The sequence below is a fragment of the Propithecus coquereli genome, unplaced genomic scaffold, assembly GCF_000956105.1.
Source record: "Propithecus coquereli isolate 6110/MARCELLA unplaced genomic scaffold, Pcoq_1.0 Scaffold7, whole genome shotgun sequence".
NCBI classification, from domain to species: Eukaryota; Metazoa; Chordata; class Mammalia; order Primates; family Indriidae; genus Propithecus; species Propithecus coquereli.
Genome location: NW_012153062.1, coordinates 6,973,716 through 6,988,808, shown reverse-complemented (window position 1 = coordinate 6,988,808; position 15,093 = coordinate 6,973,716). Strand labels below are relative to the sequence as shown.

Genomic DNA, 15,093 nt, shown 5'->3' with positions numbered 1-15,093 from the left:
ATTTATTATTTTTTAAAGGTCATTTATATTATGGTATCATTTACATACAGTAAAATACACCCTTTTAGCTGTAGAGTTCTATGAGTTTTGACAAAGAGAAAAATCCCTCGTGCTTCTGGCAGGTGGAGGGAAAAGGAACCATCTGATATATGCCGGAGCACTCTGTTCTTAACAAGATCTGCCTTAGGAAAAACTAATTAACCAGAGCCTAACTGACCTGGAGGAAGGGAAACACCCAATTCCAGCCAGCTCTAGCCATCCTGTTCCACACCTAAGGATGAGAAGTCAAAAACTAAGAAGCACTTGTAAAGTTTGTGGTCCAGAGGCATAGGCTCACTAGAAGACCTAATCATAGGACTATAAAATTGATTTCCCTCCCCACACCTTACCACCACATAACTTTACTCAAGACCAATTTACATGAGTTCCTTCTACCAAGTACATCTGTCCAGCTATCAGGAAAAAAATCACAAAGCATACAAAAAAGCAAAAACTACAATTTCAAGAGAGAGAGCAAGCATCAGAACCAGATGTAGGAGGGATGTTGGAATCATTGATCATAATTTTAAAACAACTATGATTAATATGCTAAGGGCTGTAATGGATAAAGTAGACAGCATGCAAGAAGAGATGAGCAATGTAAGCAGAGAGATGTAAATCCTAAGAAAGAGCCAAAAATAACTTCTAGAGATCATAAACACTACAACAGAAATGAAGAATGCCTTTGATGGGTTCATTAGTAGACTGGACACAGCTAAGGAAAGAATCTCTGAACTTGAAGATGTATGAACAGAAACCTCCAAAACTGAAAAGCAAAGAGAACATGCACTGGGAAAAAAAGAAAAAGAAACAAAAAGAATATCCAAGGACTATGGGACAACTACAACAAATGTAACATACGCATAATGGGAATATCAGAAGGAGAAGAAAGGAAGGAACAGAAGAAATGTCTGAAGCAATAAATGACTGAGAATTTCCCCAAATTAATATCAGACAACAAACTACAGATCAGGAAGCTCAGAGAACACCAAGCAGGATAAATGCCAAAAATAAACTACACCTAAGCATTATCATACTCAAACTGCAGAAAATTATGATAAAGAAAACATCCTGAAAAAAGCCAGAGAAGGAAAAAACTTACCTGTAAGAGGGGATATGTTTTAATCTTAGTGAAAGAAATAGATGAGGAACCAAAATATGGATTACATGGAATTACATATTCCTAGTTATTTTATGTTTTTGTTGCAATTATAAATAGTATGGCCGGGCACGGTGGCTCACGCCTGTAATCCTAACACTCTGGGAGGCCGAGGCGGGAGGATTGCTTGAGCTCAGGAGTTCAAGACCAGCCTGAGCAAGAGCGAGACCCCGTCTCTACTATAAATAGAAAGAAATTAGTCAAACAACTAAAAAGAGAAAAAATTAGCCGGGCACGGTGGTGCATGCCTATAGTCCCAGCTACTCGGGAGGCTGAGGCAGGAGGGATCACTTGGGCCCAGGAGTGAGAGGTTGCTGTGAGCTAGGCTGACGCCACTGCATTCCAGCCTGGGCAACAGAGTGAGACTCTGTCTCAAAAAAATAAAATAAAATAACTAAATAAATAGTAAATTATATTTTCTAGTTGGCTATGAATTTTTCTCATAATTATATGTTGAATTTATCAAATGCTTTTTCCCTGTAGCTATTGACATAATACAGTGTTTCCTCTAATCTCTGAATTAGATAAACTTCCATTACTGGAATAAATCCAACTTGATCTTATGACTTAACTTTTTTTTTATGGATTTAGCATAGTAATATCTACATTTATAAGTGAAATTAGCTTACATCTTCCCTCTTGCATATTGTTCTTGTCTGTTTTGGTATTAAGGTCATATTTGACTGAACAGACTCAAAGTGTTAGTTACAACTGTTCTTTTTCTAGTCTTTGGAATATTTTGTATAAGATTTGTCTGTTTCTTGAAAGTGTGGTAAAATTATCTGACTTTGGGTTTTCTTTTAGTAGACTATGGCAGTTTTGTTAAGTTATATTGTCTAAGAAATTCCATTTCATTAAAGTTTTCAATTTTACTGGTATGTTTTCACATAATTTTCTTACTGTTTTTCTGTATTTGTACTTATACTCCCTTTTAAATTAACATATTGTGTCTTCATGCATTTTTAAAATCAATCTTGCAAGAAATCCATTCAATGATTTTCAGTCTTCTAATACAAGCATTGAAAGTTGGAAATTTTCCAAGCACTAATACAGCTGCATCCCACAAGTTTTAACATACAGCATTTCATTATTCAGTTCTAAATAGTTAAACATTGTTATCCTTTATCATAAACATATAATACCTCACAAAATAGATTTTAACACATTAATTGCCATGTGAATTGTATTTAATTCACACTAGTTTCGAGCCCAGGGCCTCATGAAGCAAAACCTAGGCAAAACCCTGCAGTTGGTTTGCGAAAATCTTACTTGTTGATGTTCTTATTGTTACAATTAATATTAATTAATTCTAAAAACATGTATTAAATGAATAGAAGTCAATAAATTTCATTTTTCATTAAATTAAGAAGGATTGTTTTGTTTTCAAAGTTTTTATTCTAGTTTCATAATAAAACACTGTGGCCCCAAGGAAAATTTAAGATAGTAGAATCTGGGTAGTGGGTAAATCAGTGATCACTGTAAAATTCTTTCAACTTTGTTGTATGTTTGAAAATTTTTACAATAAAGTGTTGAAAAAAAGATAGGATCCGGTACAGAGTAAGCACTAGTCAATAATAGCAAATAACTGTTTCCAGCTGAAGAATGAACAGGAGGTCAAATCACTGAATCTACTAGATATGTCAAGAGAAAAGGAAGCCATAACCTTTCCTGTAAACTTTTCCTCCCACATCATGATTTACTTAATTAAAAAAAAAATCTCTTTGGCATCTTTATATAAAAATCAATTTATTTTCATTCCTTTTACTATTTTCTAAAAAAAAAAAAAAGCAGACTAACAACACATGATTCAGGTAGTTACAGTTAACAGAGGTGACGCATACAGGGAAAGCAATTATTAGAACAGGGTACTCAGCAAGAGAGAAGAAGCCAATATAATTTTACTGTATGACAAATCTCCCTCAAATAGTTTCCTATTTATTGAATACCTCTACGATGTGCTATTAAAAAAAAACCCAACATCCTACACATTATCTAAAAAGGTGCTGTTAAATTCAGTTTTAGTGCTGAAAATGCTTCAATATGTCATGTCTGATGAGGTGATATTAAAACATCAGATGATTTTATTTTATATAGCTTAGACTTAAATCATGAACTACAGGTAGAGGAAACCAAACAAGACACTCAAATATATGTTGATCTCCACAAGATAAGTTTACTTAGGATCTGCAACTTATCTACTCAAGAGGGTTCAGCAATGTTTTCCTCAAGAGAGCAGAGGTACAACAGGAAACAGAAAGGGAAAGGAAAGCTGGATGTGAGGCGGTAAATGCTCCTAGAAATTAACTTCGGGTTTCGGAATAATTGTTGGCACTTTCCCCAGCCCTTATAGCTGGATAAGATGTTAAATACTGGCTTAAGTAGGTACTGATCAAGAAAATCTGAAACATTCCTTATGCTTTTGATTATACTCACAATTTTTTTTTCAAATAATTCACTTACTTGATTGTCATTTTCATTATCTTTGATAACCAAATACCTCAATAAATTTAGTGAAGCCATAATCCTGTTAATTAAAAATATATAATTTGTTACTTACAGTATAGTTTTATATAATCAACAGCAATTTCAATGAATAAATTAAGTAAAAACCTTGGCTATATTTTTATAATTACATTTGTCATTAGAAACTATTCTCATCGGTATGTCTTTTGGACTAGTAATAACTTATTACTCTTGTTTTCCACTTAAGTTTACAAAATACAAGTGTGAAAATTACTTTTCTTATTTTCTCAAGAAAGCTTTATCTTTAATATTTGAGAAGCATCATTTCTTATTTTCTGAATCATAAGATTTCTTTTGTAAATGCTTACAACCATTTCTCAACATCATTTATTCTAGAATATTGAAAGCGAAATTACATGTTCTACATGAAAAAAAATGATCACTTGGAAAATAAATAAAAAAACAAAACGCAACCACATAAGCCTTTTATAAGTTATATACACAGATTCCTATTTTTTAGTCACAAATGCTGTAGTGGCAAATCTCTATCAAATGCTGGGTACATCAAAGGTATAAAATCATAATGGTGGTCATTCATCTGGAAAGAAGAGTTTTTGGTTATGTTTCTACATATTATGGAAACACTTAAATATCAAAGTCTTTATGTAATTTAATGAATTAACCATCCATTGATCATAAAATCACAAGAAAAATATATTTTATTAGGTTAGGTTCCCTAAGTGGAGGTTTCACATTTTATTCTGAATTTACTATTTGAACCTTAGTAACAGTCATCTCACCTATCTGAGTTTTGCAATAAATCTGTTTCAGCACCCTCTGGGAGAAAGAGTACCAAATCTAGAAGGGAAATCAGCTGTGGTCCTGTAAACCATTTGTTGTTATGTGTTCTCTGAAAACCAAAAGAAAAATTAGAAAAGGCTTGAAATAATAGCTTGATAAATCATGTTTTCCCTAATACCTTGACACTACGAACTATCACACATTTAAAATACATTTTTTTAGGCCAGTCATGGTGGCTCACGCCTGTAATCCCAGCACTTTGGGAGGCTGAGGTAGGAGGATCACTTGCAGCCAGGAGTCCAAGACCAACCTGAGCAACATAGTGAGACCTCATCTCTACCAAAAAAAATTAAAAAATTAGCTAGGTGTGGTGGCACATGCCTGTAGTCCCAGCTACTTAGAAGGCTGAGGCAGGAGAATTGCTTGAGCCCAGGAATTTGAGGTTGCAATGAGCTATGATGATGCCACTGCACTCCAGCCCAGGCAAAAGAGTGAGACCCTGTCCCAAAAATAGTAATAATAAAATACATATTTTTTAACTTTAATTTCCCTACTTTCATTCAATTTCCAGGCACCTGGAACAAACCTTGCCAATTCGAGAACACTGGTACATGCTCTGTTTTCTATATGGAATTACTGAATATTCACAAATAGATAAGACTTAAGTTTCCATTAATTTTTCAGAAGCATATAGCGAAATAAAAAGAAATATTATAAGCTCGAAGAATATAATCTAAATTTATAGTTAACAAAATTTCCAAATTCAGGGTTTTCAAAGAAAATATTAGAAATACAGAAACAATATACCTTAATACTAGACATAGAAAAAGACTATAGGGCAAAAACCCACATTAATATATTCTACATATGAATAAATATACCCTACCAAGTAAAATATATTGGTAATTGATATATTGACTATGCTCTTACCTTTAATGATATGTCAATTTGATTTTTGATATTTTGAATAATAAAGGCCTCCACACCTGAGTGATTACTTGTATTCAATAAGCACCTTGAAAGCAAAATTACAATGGATATGAAATTATCCTGGACTGCATTATAATTAAATGGTGATGAAAGTTTTATAAATTCAAATTGGCTATGTGTTATTTCTAGGAATACAAAATCCACAGTGAAGATAATTACCAAGGTGATCAGCCAATACAAAGTCACCTGTAATAGTTATTGCTCTCACTGACTGGTAAATTCTATAATTGGTCTTTCCAAAAAGAAATTTCTATTAAACCAAATTTGAATCTTTTTATGCATCTAGTTGCAATAATTTAACATGGCAAGAAAAGACACTAGTATAATAGCCTAACAACTCCCAAAATTATTTCCTATGACAGTAGACTAGTGCTGGTTAGACCAACTTAATTGCAAAGAAAGGAAACTGAATAACTAGCTTAAGAAAAAAGGGGGGCCAGGTGCAGTGGCTCACACCTGTAATCCTAGCATTCTGGGAGGCCAAGGCAGGAGGATGGCTTTAGCTCAGGAGTTTGAGACCAGCCCCAGCAAGAGCGAGACCCTGTCTCTACTAAAAATAGAAAAATTAGCCGTGCACAGGGGCTCGCACCTGCAGTCCCAGCTACTCGGGAGGCTGAGGCAGGAGGATCGCTTGAGCCCAGGAGTTTGAGGTTGCAGTGGACTATGGTAGATGCCACTACACTCTACCCAGGGAAATAGAGCGCGAATCTGTCTCAAAAAAAAAGAAAGAAAAAAAGGGAGGGGTTTCTTGGTAGAAATACAGGCGGAACAGAACAGGAAAGTTGGTATAAGACCTAAAAATTCAGATTTCATAAACCTGCTCTTACTCTATCAATAGGAAGGAAGAAAAGATAGGATCAATAGTGCTACTATTGGCCAATCCCAAAGAACACTTTTTAGCACTAACACTGCCCAAGTCTCATTTTTATTACCTAGGACAAGGATCAGCAAACTAAGGTCTACGGGAAACATCCAGCCTACTGCCTGATTTTATCAATAAAGTTTTACTGGAACATACTCACTTCTAATACAAAGTTAAGTGGTTACAACAGAGACCATAAGGCCCATAAAAGCCTATATTTACAATTTGGCCCTTTACAAAAAATTTGCCAGTGTTTAACTTAGAGAGTTGCTAGAATCTTTCCCAACTCAAAAAGCACTATTAGTAAGCTCTGCTATTAAGTTACAGTGAATAGCCTGTTAAAGTTATAACTTCACAGCCATTAATTTCAACTGTGAGTAATGGCGATTTTATTGACATATGTAAAGTTCTAGCAGCAGCATTATCAATCTCAATTTAATCTTTTTTAAGTCTGTTTCAAGTTTAGAGTATTTCAATTAACTGAATTGAAATATATACTATTATTCATTAATATGTATATACATAAATATGTATCCAAAATATTTGACCAACACTTTCTCTAACCATCACAGATAAGAGAATTTAATATGGCTTCCAACTGGAGTTGGATTACATGTAAAACATACTGACATACTATACCCTAGAATATTACATGGCATTAAGTTGGCTTTTAATCACCCACACTTAGCAATTAACACCACTTGATACATACCTAAATAACGTATATTTGCCTTGTGAATCCAACTTGTTAATATACAGCTGAAGCATAGCTAAACTCTTTTTCCTCTGAAATGGAATAAATAATAAATATAGTTACATAAAAGGAATAAAGATTAAATTATTTATCAAAGTTTCTCACTGTAACTCATTACTAATTTGTTCCCAAATATTTACGTACCAGTGTCTCAATGGGGCAAAGTGTCATTATTTTGACTAAGCCCTGAAAATAAAAAAGTTTAAAATTCAGATGTAAATAACGATATTGACTGCAAACAAACAACTATATTATCAATAGTGAATACTAAAAATTCAGAGAAATGAGGATAGGAGATTTATTAACAAAAGCCTTGCTTTTCCATTAAATATTAGAAAAAACAGTTTCTACACTGACATCTAAGGACCTACTTGGATATCATAACTAAGAGTACTAGGCAAAATAAACCATAGGAGGGAAAATCAAAATGTATATTAGTCTTTCTAGTAATGAGTCAGTGCATGTCTTAGATGGAGTTCTGAGAACTTAAGTTATAAGAAAAGTAAAAGAGCTTCACTTTCCAAGATCCCTACAGAAACAAAGTATAGGGATTATGAAAGTTATGCTTTTCCGCTAGATGCTATGCTATCAACTATGGTAGCCACTAATAGCCATTTAAGTTTAAATTAATTTAAATTTGATTTAAAATTTAGTTCCTTAGTCATATTAGCTACATTTCAAGTGTTTGATTCAGCTACTGGCTTTTCTACTGTACAGCACAGATAACAGAAGACTTCCATCATCACAGAAAATTCTATAGGACAGCACTACACTAGAGTTTTCAAAGGACATAAAGAAGAAAGTGGGAGAGGAGTCAGAAGTGAGAAAGGAGTCGGACCCTTACCTTATTTAAGTTCAGAATAAGCAAGGGGCTATTTTTAATATTAGAATACATATTTTATTTACCTGAGGTACAGTAAGAAAACTCTTGATTTCTAAGTACTGGTAAAGTAGACTGTTGTCTTCTATTCTCAATAAACCATTCTCCAGCAGATCCTACAGAGTAAAATATATGCAGATACATATATGGTGAAGTCAACAGCTGTATCTGTTGACATAGCTATGTATTTAAATTATAATGGGAGCAAATAAATTCTTACCAATCCTTTGGGGAAAACAGATTCTTCTGTTCTAGAAGAGAATATTAAAATTTATCATGATTTTATAAACTATTTTAGAATGACTCTTCATCTTAGGAAAAATAAATCAAAAATATAAATTTAAAGACTTTTAAAATGCATATCATTAAGGAGAAATTCTGTTGAAGACCTTAGTCAAAATCCTTAATCTATCTTTGATCTGATCTTTTGATATGGCTACTGACATCCAAATCTGACTGGTACTAACCTACTCAGGGCTTATTTCCTGGTATCAATAGATCTTCAGATCTATTATACTTGATATAACACTATATAAATATATATTCCAGTTGATTATTCTCTAAAATCTTTTCAATTCTTTTTATTCAAAAAAGAATTCCATGCTTTCCACTTGTGATAATACTTTTTTAAAAAAAGGTTTATAATCATTATTAACTAAATATTTAAGATCAGTGGCAAAAAATATCTCGGGTTCTAGGGAATTACTCTAACCATGCAAGAAGTTAAAAATCTTTTATTTTGGGCTCAATGACCAAACAGTTTGGAAATCTTAAGAATATAGAACTTAGATTCAAAATAATATGTATTTTCACTGTATGAATAATAGAAACTATGTAAAATGAATCTAACATCATTAAGACCTACATAATACAGGAAAGTTAATACAGAGTTAATAACTACTTATGGCAGGAGACCCTTGGAAATTCCTGCCTTGTAGACCGAGGCTTTGGATCCTTCCCATGTTACAAAACTTCCATCACTTGGGAAGAGATGGGATTGATAAACTGTCACTAGTGTTCCTAGAGGACAGTACTACAAGGCCCTGACTAATCTCAAAGGATAATTTATACATGTTATAAGGAAAGAAAATAAAGGATATAGAGTTTTGCAAAATTGTTAAATTTCTGTCTGGAGAAATTACGCATACCTGTTACTTTGTAATTTCTTTTAAAATGTGTATGTGTGTGTGTGTATTTTTTAATAGATGCAGGGTCTCGCTATGTTGCCCAGACTGGACTGCAGTGGTAATTCACAGGCGCAATCCCACTACTGATCAGCACGGGAGTTTTGACCTGCTCTGTGTCCAACTTGGGCTGACTGACCCTACCTTAGGCAACCTGGTGGTCCTCTGCCCCTGGGAGGTCACCATATTGATGCCAAACAGTGCAGACACCTGATCAGCATAGCGCACTATAGCCCAGAACTCCTGGGCTCAAGCAATCCTCCCGCCTCAGCCTCCTGAGTAGCTGGGACTAGGCTTGCACCACGGCGCCTGGCCTTTTTTTTTTTTTTTTTTTAAAGAGAAAGTCCTGGCCGGGGCGTGGTGGCTCATGTCTGTAATCCTAGCACTCTGGGAGGCCAAGGCGGGAGGATTGCTTGACCTCAGGAGTTCGAGACCAGCCTGAGTAAGAGTGAGACCCCATCTCTACTAAAAATATTATTACAAAAATTAGCCAAATTAGCCAAATCAGCTGGGCGTCGTGGCACGCACCTGTTGTCCTAGCTGCTTGGGAAGCTGAGGTGGGACAATCGCTTGAACCCAGGAGTTGGAGGTTGCAGTGAGCTATGATGACACCACTGTACTCTACCCAGGGTGACAGAGCGAGACTGTGTCTCAAAAAAAAAAAGAGAGAGAAAGTCCTGCTTCTTAGCACTTCAAATGAGAAAAGCTACAATTGAGTGCTATCACTGTCAATAGTCTAAGTTATAAAAGGTGGGGTCAAGATACCTCCTTCCTTTTGATGCAGTTCACAGATTATGTCCATGAAGGAAAAATATGGGTGAACTTCTTTGACTGACTGCCCCTCCTTAGATGGAGGAGAATGCAGTAGAGTAGAGGCTAAGGAGGAGAATACAGTAGGGTAGAGGTGTTTTAATTTACCAGCTTTTGAAATAAGGGAAGAAATCTCAGAAATAGATGACTGGAAAACCCCTTATAAGACAAAATGTTAATATTATCTTGGGTTTAAAATAAAAGAAACTTTGCTGTAAAACCTCTGACTCATTTCTGTCTCTCTCATGAGTATCTGCTTCACTGTTGCATAAAATAACCAATTATTTATTAGAGTGTGTCAAAGAGAAGGCAGTCTCCCTTGATCTTGACAAGGACTATTTTAACACTACCTTTTGATTCTGAGATACCATTTAAATGATCAAATGATCTTACCTTTGCAAGAAGACTTCAATATGCCCCATATTAAACTGCAAAAGGTACAATGGGCTAAAATAGAAACAAAACAAATATATATATAAAATCTATATACACACGCACCGCCCCATACTGTTATGGGTTGAACTGTGCCTCTTCCAAAGAGGTATGTTGGAGTCCTAACCTCTAGTACCTCAGAATATGACCTGATTTGGAGATATGGGTTTTTACAGAGGTAATCAATTTAAAGTGAGGTCTTTAGAGTGGGCTCTAATCCAGTATGCCTAGTGTCCTTATGAAAAAGGAAAGTTTGGACACAGAGGAATGTATACAGTGAGAACACCATATGAATGTGAAGGCAGAGAACAGGGTAATGTATCTACAGCCAAAGGACATCAAAGATTGGGAGCAAATCACCAGTAGCCAGGGGAGAAGCATGGAAGATTCTCCTTCACAGCCCTCAGAAGGAATGAACCTTGAGACACCTTGATCTCAGAACTCCAGCATCCAGAACTATTAAACAGTATATTTCTGTTATTTTAACCATCTGATTTGTAGTACTTTGTTACAGGAGCCCTAGCAAACTGATCACAATAAGTTATTTTGGTGGTAGAATGCGATGCTTCAGAGTTCAGGCTCTGGGGTCAGATACAACTGTTTAAATTCCACCCATGCCACTAAGTAGCTGAATGATCTTGGGCAGTATCTTAACTTATGTAAGTCTGTTATTTTCATCTGTAAAATGAGATAATGCTCTGTTTCATAGGGTTATTATAAAGATTACATGACACATATAAAGCTATTAGCACAATATTTCATACATAGTGAACGTGCAAATGGTAGCCATTATTGCAATATTTATATACAAACATACCCCTAGGTATATTCGTATGTAAACATAAAAAACTTGCACAGAGAGATACATCCAATGCCTGTAAGACAAATACATAATCCTTATTATCATAGACCCTAAAGTCCAGAATGCATTACATTATAAAATTATGTATTTATTTAAAAAATAATTTTGATAAACTTTGTGGGAAAAGAAGACAAGGTCAAGATAATTATAATGGGATGATTTAAATTAAATTAGGTGGTGAGTGAAGGCTTTCCTCAGAAAAGTACAATTAAGGATAAAGGTAGTTCTAAAAGCCGTATAGCAGGAAAGTTCAAAACATACTTGAACAAGAAACCAAAGGAAGGTCTGTGTTTTTGGAACACAGAAACAAGAGGAAAGGTGGGAGGACATGAATCAGGTCTATCAAGGAGGGACCAGATCATGCATAAATTTGTCTCAGGAGTCATGTGATGGCATTTAAACTTTATTCTTAGAGCAGTAAGAAGCCACTGACGTGAGCTATGACCATGCCACTGCACTCCAGCCTGGGCGACAGAGTGAGACCTTGTCTACTAAAAAAATAAATAAATAAAAGCCACTGAAGTGTTTTCAGTAAAGGACTTCTTTTAAGGCTTTTACTTTCTAGTGTGTTAAGAATGCATTAGATTAAAAGGGAGTAAGAATGGTTATATAAATATTCACTCAGGATTACAGTGGTAATCCAGTGAAAAGATGATGGTATCTTTGGATACCTACCCAGTTCCCTCCTTTGCAGTCCAGGGTGGTTTGCAGTCCAGAAAGTTTAACACTTTCTGGCTCTTGTCCGCACCATTCCCTTACACTTATTTCAATACCCACCCCTTTTCATGACTTGATTACCAGTAGCTTTAACAGATTACAGCCAGTTTCATTTAGAACTAATAAAAATAGGCTTTGCTTTACATGTATTAGTATGTTAACATGTATATATATATTGGACATTAGATAAATCAGAGTTTGATGATACTCCTTTTAGAATACATGAATAAACGAAACACTCTTACTTTAAGACCATTGGAAGCTGATCAATACTGATGCCCTGTACAAATACTAGATATGCCAGAGAAGCCATAGAGTCTGCTAACTGTTTGTCTTCTTCTTCCTCAAATTCAAGGTAATCCCAAGTCCTCTTTTTCCTTCCATGACTAAAAATCATTTTGGAGAAAGGATGTCCAATTGCTGATAAAAAACCCTGTGAAATAAGTAAAAAACAAAGCTTTAGCAGACAGCATCTAAAGTGCCCCCCACCCCATGGGAGTATATTCACTCCCCTTGAGTGTGGGTGGGATCTGTGAGACTTGCTTTTAAGCAATAGAATATGGCAAGATGTCACTCCTATGATTAGATTATGTTATATGACAAAAGTGAAGGGATTTTTGCAGATGTAATTAATGTCCCAATTAGTTAATTTTGAGTTATTCAGAAAGGAGACTATCCTGGGTGAGCCTAATTTAATAAGGCAGAAGATTTTTAAAGGGGGTCCAGGCCTTCCCTGAGAGTCAGAAACTCTCCTTTGCTGGCTTTAAAGAACTAAGCTGCCATGTTATGTCAAGGGATTATAGGCAGCCTCTAGAAGCTGAAAGTGGCCCCTGGCTGATAGCCAGCAAGAAAATGGGGACCTTAGTTAGTCCTACAGCTTAAAGGAGATGAATTCTGCTAACAACTTGAGGACACTTGGAAGTGGATCTTTCCCTAGGTAAGTTTGTGGTAAGACTGCAGACCCAAAATTAAATTTTTTAAAAAAAGACTCATGCCTGTAATCCCAGCACTTTGGAAAGCCAAGGGAGGAAGATAGCTTGAGCTCAGGAGTTGGAGACCGGCCTAGGCAACATAGCAAGACCCCGTCTCTACAAAAAATTTAAAAAATAGTCATGCACAGTGGCGCATCACTATAGTCCCAGATACTTGGGAGGCTGAGGCAGGAGGATTGATTGCTTGAGCCCAGGAGTTCAAGGCTACAGGGAGCTATGATCATGCCACTGCCTGGACAAAAGAGCAAGACACTGTCTCTTTAAAAAAAAGGGAAAGAAAAAGAAAAGACTGCAGGTCCGATTAACAACTGACTTGTAACCAGATGAGGGCTTGAGCAGAGGACCCAGTTAAGCTGTGACCAGACTCCTGATCCATAGAAACTGTGACATAACAAAGGTGTGTTGTTTTAAACTGCTGAGTTTGTGAGAATTTTTTACATAGCAACAGAAAACTAATACAGAGCCAAAAGCCCAAATCATACTTTACCATGGGCATTTATATATCAAACGGGTTTCTAAATCAATGCAGAATCATAATTAAAAGCACACGCACACAAATGAGTTTCTGACAGTCAAATGACCTGACCGCTAGATGGAGGGCTCTAAAGTGAATAAAACAAAATAATTCTACATTAAAAAAATTTTTTAAGTGCTTCAGAAATAGAGACAGAAAGTAGAATGGTGGTTGCCAGGGTACTGCGGGGGGCGGGGAGGGAGAATGGGAAGTTAGTGTGCAAAGGGTAAAGAGTTTCAGGTGGGAAGATGAAAAAGTTCTGGAGGTGGATAGTGGAGACGGTTGCACAACAATGTAAATGTACTCAATGCCACGGAACTGTACACTTAAAAATGGTTAAAACGGTAAGTTTTATGTCATGTATATTTTACTACAATATTTTTAAAAAGTGCTTCAGAGACATTTGAGAGCAATCTAAAAATGTGAGACACACAAATATCATGAAATGAGAGTAAACCAACTACTCGGATGAAGAATACTCTAGGAACAAATGCTCCACTGACCACTGCCTGCCTAGATAGGCAGTGGGCTGGTCAGGGGCAGCAGGGTCCGCAGAAACAGTGCTGATATCTTAGGTCATATGGGTTCTGATGTCATAAGAGAAGAAGCGTCCTTGCATGAATAGATAAGACCATACTGCTACATAAAGCTTTATGTTCAGGAAACACAGGGTCATCCCTAGGCCTCTCTTCTGATTCAGGTGTACTAGAAAGAACCTGAACTTCAGAATCCACTGGAACTAATTTTGAGTTTTGGCTCTACTACTTACTAGCTGTGTGACACTGGATGAGTTACCTAACTTCTCTAAGCCTCAGTTTCCTTATCTAGAAAATGCATAATACCTGTGCCAAATATTTACTATGCGGCTCCACAAAAATGTATAAATAAGTTAAGGTCACAACAAACTACCAAAGAAGTTAAAAGGAAATGAATGACAAAAATAGCCCAAGCAGAATAAGGACTTTCCACATATTTGCTATTTTATTCAATAAACACTTACGTGGTAGGCAATAGGCCTGACATTGTGGGGAATTATAAGGCCAAATAAGACTTTTCCAGCCTTCAGGGAATTAAAATCTGCTGATCCCAGATGGTTCTATTAGTCATTTCAGAGCACAAAAAAGAACCATGGAAAGTCATTCTCAGTCACAAGAGACTGCTATTCCGCTACCAGATGCTAAATATATAGTGCTGTACTGATTTTCAAAGCACACATTCTTGTTATAGCAACAAGACAAAAAGTTTACAACACTCAGATTCCAAATGTCCTTTTAATCATTAAGTTCCATTTCTTCATTCAGCCAATGCTCCACGTGTTTTTCTCAGAGTAACAGTAGCCTTTTATAACATCACATGCAGCCAGATCCTATAGTGCTGCTCTGGATGTCCGGAATCCTACCTGGGCCCAGATCAGGGCCTTCACTATCCACACACCATCTAGCAGTCTCGCTCAGACCCAGGCCATACCTGCCACTATGTAATTTCTCAAAATGTATGGCAGCCTCTATCCTTCCAGTTCTATACCAAAATAACCTGCGCCAAAGTGGGATGGCTGAGGCCTGTCAATCCCAATCGCACCACACTTCCGGTACTTCTCCCAGACGGAACAGAAGGCATCTCCTCACTTCCGCTCC

The 15,093-nt window shown here is 36.1% G+C and overlaps 1 protein-coding gene across 1 annotated transcript in view; it reads right to left on the bottom strand.

The window, feature by feature from the left end:
• The window catches only part of GLMN (glomulin, FKBP associated protein), a 34,720-nt gene that overhangs the window by 4,163 nt on the left and 15,464 nt on the right, over window positions 1-15,093 (bottom strand). Inside the window, exons 8-16 of the mRNA XM_012661059.1 lie at window positions 12,199-12,386; window positions 10,336-10,389; window positions 8,169-8,199; window positions 7,975-8,064; window positions 7,213-7,254; window positions 7,027-7,100; window positions 5,393-5,477; window positions 4,462-4,571; window positions 3,659-3,722 (exon numbers count right to left, since the gene is read on the bottom strand). Of these exons, the coding sequence (XP_012516513.1) occupies window positions 3,659-3,722; window positions 4,462-4,571; window positions 5,393-5,477; window positions 7,027-7,100; window positions 7,213-7,254; window positions 7,975-8,064; window positions 8,169-8,199; window positions 10,336-10,389; window positions 12,199-12,386 (738 nt within the window). The remainder of the gene's footprint in view (window positions 1-3,658; window positions 3,723-4,461; window positions 4,572-5,392; window positions 5,478-7,026; window positions 7,101-7,212; window positions 7,255-7,974; window positions 8,065-8,168; window positions 8,200-10,335; window positions 10,390-12,198; window positions 12,387-15,093) is intronic.